The 6094-nt window shown below is 56.1% G+C and overlaps 1 protein-coding gene across 1 annotated transcript in view; it reads left to right on the top strand.

The window, feature by feature from the left end:
* Window positions 1-5188, top strand: part of CUEDC1 (CUE domain containing 1) — a 20169-nt gene extending 14981 nt beyond the window's left edge. The window contains exons 7-10 of the mRNA XM_021712342.1: window positions 779-872; window positions 1569-1627; window positions 2297-2367; window positions 4882-5188. Coding sequence (XP_021568017.1) covers window positions 779-872; window positions 1569-1627; window positions 2297-2364 — 221 coding nt within the window. The 3' untranslated portion in view covers window positions 2365-2367; window positions 4882-5188. The remainder of the gene's footprint in view (window positions 1-778; window positions 873-1568; window positions 1628-2296; window positions 2368-4881) is intronic.
* Window positions 5189-6094: the final 906 nt, after the last annotated feature.

Genomic DNA, 6094 nt, shown 5'->3' with positions numbered 1-6094 from the left:
GGGGGGGGGGCCCTAGAATTTTTCATGCAGCTGACTGTTGGTGAACCGAAGTGACATTTTAATCGCAGGCTGGCTCCCTTCGCCTTCCTGCTTCACTTCCCTCTATAGCTGAGTCTGGATACAAATTAAGTTCTAAATCCTCTTGAGCCAGCTGTCTGCAGAAAAATAACGTGCTGCACATGCCCTCACCCCAGTTGTGGTGTTTGTGTTCTCTGAGGCTTGAGGAGGCCTGGCCAGGGCCGACTGGATAGAGTGGCCCTCACTAAGCCCACTCTCTGTAGGGGCGGGGGGCTCTTGGGATGAGGGACCTCTTTCCACAAAGTCCTGCCAGCCTTGAATGTCCCCTTTCATCTCCCTCACCTCCTCACCATGAAGAGCCCAAAATCATGTGTGAAGGAGGCTGCGGTCCTTTCAGGCTTCATTTCAGGGAAAATCTCGGGATTAGTCATGGAAATCCCAGAACCAACTCTGGAGGTGGCTAGGGGAGGGGCGAGAAGGCGGAGGAGAAGAAAGCCAAGATGCGTCGCAGTCCGTTGCAGCTGGGACAGGAATACCCGGATCTTAGGCTGCCGTTGGTCCTGGGGTCTGGCTCGTGGTGGCCTGTGCTGCCCCTGCAGGCCGACCTGGGATGGCAGCCTTGCTCCCCAGGCATTATCCTAGTCTGCGATTCCTGTTGCTCCCATCCTGGCCCGTCCCCTGCCCCCACCCCAGACCTGGGAGGAGGCCACCTGGTATTCAGGCTGCCAAGAGAACGACTCACAAGTCTCTCTGCCCCCAGCCACCCGGAGGAAGCTGTTTGAACTTGCCCGGGCTTTCTCTGAGAAGACCAAAATGAGGAAGTCAAAGAGGAAACACTTGTTGAAGCATCAGTCGTATCCTTTCCAGTCTGGCACTGTGGGGGTGGGGAAACCAAGGACCACGGAGCAAGACCTTGGGCTATGCCCCCCCACTAGGAGTGTGACTAGGCTCGGTGACCTCCCTGCCCTCCATGAGCCAGGCCATTAGCCCACTGTCCGTCTCTCGGTGCCAAGCAGGGATCAGGCCAGTGGCTCCTGTCTTCCTTCTGCAGTCTCAGAAGTTGTCCTACAACTTTGGTTGGGAGGGGTTTGGGGTAATCTATATCTTGGGAGATAAATTGGTTCTTCCGTCCAAATCAGCAACCCTTTCCCTAATTTCTCTAGTTGAACTAGTCCAGATCCTCCCACCTCATTTAAAGCATGTTAGCCCTACCTTGTCACTTTCCGTTCAGTAGAAATAAGGGTTTTCACATTTTTACCCAGACTTCCATCCATGGATGAAAGGGCTCAGGATGTTAGATGCTCAACAGCCAACGGGAGCAGGGAGAAGGTCACTTCTCTGTCCCCAGGGTTGAGAGCAGGATAAGTGTGTCAGGGTCTGGCTGCATAGCTGACTCCAAGAAAAGGAGCTGGGGGACAGTATCTGGGAATGTTGGGGGGCCAGGTGGGTGTGGTGGATGGCTCCTGAGCTTGGAGAGGTGGGGCAGGGAGCAGGTGGGATAAGACAGTGCTCACCCATTGCTGAGACAGTTTTCCTGAATGGCCCGACAGGCTGGGGGCTGCTGCCTCAACAGCCAATCTCCTGGATGATGTGGAAGGCCACGCTTGTGGTGAGGCACAAGGGGAATCTTAAGCTCCAACTTTCCTGTGATGGGTGATCTCCAAGAGGATGTCCTGGGGATTTCATGGGTGGACCCAATCTGGGGGACACATTGAGGGTTGGTGGGCAGAAGAACCAAAGACATGGATCCTCCCCACTTGGTCCCCATTGCCTCTCCCTTCCTGCAACCCCTAAAAGGGGCCCTAGTCCCACTTCCACCTAGATCTCTATCTGTAGCACAAAGTACCAGGTACTCTTCCTGGGGAATATTCTCTGGGGTGTGAGGCAGCAGACAGGCCTACCCAGTGGGAGGGGCCTCAATTTGAAGGGGTCTTATGCCACAGAGCAGGAGGGGCCAATCGAGGGCCAGGAGACATCCAGAAACAAGAACTAGAAGGGCCCCGGAGGTCATCCATTCCATTTTATAGATCAGGAAACTAAGACCCAAAGAAGAGGGAAGAACTTGTCCGAGGTCTCAGAACTCAGTGACGGAGCCAGGCCAGCACCTGCATATCCTGCTGTCTCTTGCACTGGACCCATGCATTGCTCACCTGGGGATCAGCATGTGCCCCAAATGAAAGGGGCAGAGGGAGTCAGGTCAGCTCTCTCACCAGTCTGGGAGACATGCCTGGTGAGTCCTACAGGGTGGAGGGTGAGGCAGCTTTCCTCTGCTTTTCAGATGAGGACTTCCGGGGAAGGCGGCAGGAGGCGCCCAAGGTGGAGGAAGCCCTCAGAGAAGGACAGTAAGAGGTGAGGCCTGGAGCCACAGCTGCCAGGGAATGGCCCAAGGCCAGGCCATTCCACACCCCGTGTGTCTTCCCAGGTGTTTGGGGAGCTGGGTCCAAGCCACTGGATAGCGTGGGTCCTGAGTCTCTGCCCCTGTGGTTGTGGCAGGAACGCGGGTTTCTGCATGGAAACTAGTCCTCTGCATGTCTTCTCTTTGGTTATTTATTCACTTGAAGATAATCACACCTGTCTAAAACAGACGCGAGAACAGGAAAACAAAATCACCTTTGACCTTGAATCCTTTATAGCCCAGTTGAGGAGGGAGTCCTGTATACACATAGCACTTGGAGAGGGCAATTTAAGAAAAACAGGTGGCCCCAGTGCAGCCATGCACACACAGAGCTCCCTCCAGCCCCCTGCTTGGGTTAGGTGATTTTCGTTCTCTCACGCCCAGATAAGGACACACCCCTGAGGTAACTGTCTGCTGGAGCCTGCACCCCACATCTCCATCCCTGTTTTTTCTCCTCTCTCCCTGTGCACCCTCTAGGGGAGAAACAGAATACCCCTGCCTCCTCCATCCCGGTCCCTCTTCCACTTTTCCTCCCCCATCTGGAGGCTGCCTGCCCGCCCTTCCCCAGCTGCTGGTCTGGTCCCAGTTGTCAGCATCTACAAGGCATTCTTGAGTTGATGATGGCTTTGTTTCAGACTAGGGAGAAATACTTGCCACCCTCAGCTGGTCATAGTGGAGGTGAGATAAACCAGGAACAAGAAAATACAAGCACCCCCTCCTCTTCGCCTGGGCAGCAGCCCTCACACCCTCTCTACCTGCCTCCCTACCACATCTCTCAGTAGGCTACTTCCAGCCTTCCATTCTTCTGTGGCCTTCCTCACACACGAAGCTGTGTCCCACTTCCCCAGGATGCCTAGATACAATCCTCCAGGGAATGCCTCCACTGCCACTCCATGTTGCTGGTGTTTCCACTCCCTCCTCCTTCCTGTTGGTCCCCAGGGAAAATGGTCCTGCCCAAAACACCCTCACATTGTAGGCTGGCAGCCCCTCCCCCTACCACCTGGATTGACTCCAGGAAGTCACCTGCCAACTCCAGGGCCTTATCCTAGTCTGCACAATAGACTATTGTTACCTAGGTACTAGCCCTAGTCTCTTCACCAGATCACTTCTTGAGTTCCATAACCAGTGCCCGTGGTCTTCCCGGAAGCTGCCCTCCACAGACCCCTGTTGCTCCTCCCACTCCCTAAATACCTGCTCTCTCTCTTGCTCTGCCCTTGACCCTCTTCACAGTCTTCTCACTCCCCACACTGGCAGCACACCACTTTCTTTTATGGCACCAGTGAAGCTCTGTACAGTTGGCTCCCAAATCTGAGTCTCTATTGCCCCTGGATCTGCCCTGTGTCCTCAGCTGCACCATTTGTCTTTCTAGCCTCAGATGTCAACTCACAGAGCCACAGTCCCTCTTCTGAATGCTTTATTTCATTTTTCTTCCTCATCTCCTATCACTGCCACAATAGACTATTATCACCTAGGTACTAGTCCTAATCTCTTCACCAGATCACCTCTCTTTTTTTTTTTTTTTGAGTTGGAGTCTCACTCCGTCGCCCAGACTGGAGTGCAGTGGCCACTCCCAGCCACCACAGCCTCGACCTGCGGGGCTCCGGTGATCCTTCTGCCTCAGCCTTCCAAGTAGCTGGAACTACAGGCGCGCGCTACCACACCCGGCTAATTTTTGATTTATTGTAGAGATGAGGTCTCGCCAAGTTGCCCAGGTGGGTCTCGAACCCGCGGGCTCAGGCAATCCATTCACCTCAGCCTCCCAAAGCATGGGATTACAGGCTAAGCCACCGAGCCCGGCTTCTCTTCCTTTTCTTCCGTTTCTCTTTGAGTGCATCTTCTGAGTAGAATCTTACAAACTCAGCCTGGTGTCTGGGGTTTACCAAGTTCTGGTCCCAATTTACTTTTCTTTTCTCCCTCAGGTGGAGTCCCTGACTCCCTCCCTTCCCCATCTCCCCTGCCAGGAGCTCCGCCTGGTCCCCTGTCCCCATCCCCATCCCCAGCTCTCTCTGGGCACCTGTGCTCTTTCTTCTCATGACCTCCTGCCTCTCAGCCTTTTCCAGGTCGCTAACCCTCTACAACCCAAGCATGGTGGGAGATTCCTGGGTGGTCATTTGGCATCCTCTGAGGAGTGATGGGCCACCCTGCAGATATCCTTGGTCTAGCCTCTCGGGGCCAGGCCCCCTGCCTTGAAGCCCTCCCCTACAGCTGCTTTCCCTGCACCCCAATTCCATCCCTCCATCTCCTGCTGCCAGAGTCCCTGCAGCTCTGCAAGCTGAAACATTTCTAGGAGTTTGGATGGGGAAAATGAGCCAGGCAGAGTTCTAAAGCTGATCTAAAGTCCCTGGAGAAAGGAGAGGGCTCCTGTCTTTGGTAGCTTCTGCCTGAAACTATCCCTCTAGCAGCCATTGATGGGGAAAGACCATTGGGCTCCTTTGACGAAGGCCTCTCCCATCATTTTTTCCTGCCAGATGTCAGCAGCTCCTCCTTGCCGGAGATGATCTGACCCGGTGGGGGCAGCCGGAGAGCAACACTAGCCCCCAGCTGAAGGGCCCAGCTGCAGCCGGACAGATGGTGCTTGAGAACCGAGGCCCAGGGATCCTCTGGCCACAGTCCAGCCCAGCCACTGCCACTTTCCATGGGACTAAGAACTTCGGAGTTGCCATCCTGCCATTGGAGGAAGGCCTGGGGCCCCAGAGGCAGCAGCAGGTCACAGCCTCTTTTGTGGCCAGGCTTTTCTGTGGGCCATGAGTGGAAATGCCGGAACCAACCTCCCTTCTTTAAAAAAATTCCAGAAAGCAGGCAAAAGTTGGAGTATGGGAAAGGTCAAGATGACCCCACTGGACGCTCTTTGGCCTGAAGATGGAGTCCCCGCCTCCCTGCCTTCTCCATCTTGCCTGCCACAGGCTCTGCCTGGTCCCCTGTCCCCATCCCCAGCTCCCTCTGGGCACTTGTGCCCTTTCTTCCCATGACCTCCTGCCCCTCAACCTTTCTTGGCCGCTGACCCTCGCACAACCTCTGTACGGTGGAAGATCCCTGGACGGTTGCTCAGCACCCTCTGAGGGGTGATGGGCCACTGCAAAGGGTATCTGGCAACTGCCCTGCCTGGGCCTGTGGTCCTGCTGTTGTCAGGGGCTGACCCAGCTCCCAGCGACTCCCCATCACCCAGCAGGGACGGGAGGGCAGCCACCCCTGAGCTGGAGGACGCTGGCTAGGCAGGGTCTTCAGCTTGGCAGAAGACAAAAGCCAGTTCTGGAGTCATGCCACAGTGGGGGCTCACAGGGAGTCTGAGTCCCCAGCTGGCCGGGTGGTCCTGCCGTCCTCTAAGGGTGGGCAGCCACGGGTTGAGTGGCCCCGTTGAGAAGGTGCAGAGCTGAAGAGCCCACTGCAGAGGCCTAAGGGCTTGCTGGTGCCTCTTGCGAGGAGGGAGGTGATTGACTGGAAGGAAAACTCCAAATCTACAGCCGCGTAGCACCAACCACTGCCAAGGGGAGGAGGCTGCCCAGTCTCTAGGCCCCGCCGTCCACGTGGGAACGCGTTGACCCTTCCAGAAAGCCGGGGCCCTGGGCACGCACGAGGCGGGACAGCTCAGCCGCTTCCAGGCCACGGCGTGGGGCTGGGAGGGTGAGAGTGGGACCCCGATAATGAGGGCATGGCGGAGGCTAGACGGCGATCGCACCTGGC

Source organism: Carlito syrichta, unplaced genomic scaffold (genome assembly GCF_000164805.1).
Source record: "Carlito syrichta isolate Samal-C Ts95f unplaced genomic scaffold, Tarsius_syrichta-2.0.1 Scaffold303195, whole genome shotgun sequence".
In the NCBI taxonomy this organism is placed as follows: domain Eukaryota; kingdom Metazoa; phylum Chordata; class Mammalia; order Primates; family Tarsiidae; genus Carlito; species Carlito syrichta.
This window is presented reverse-complemented; position numbering and strand designations above follow the sequence as displayed.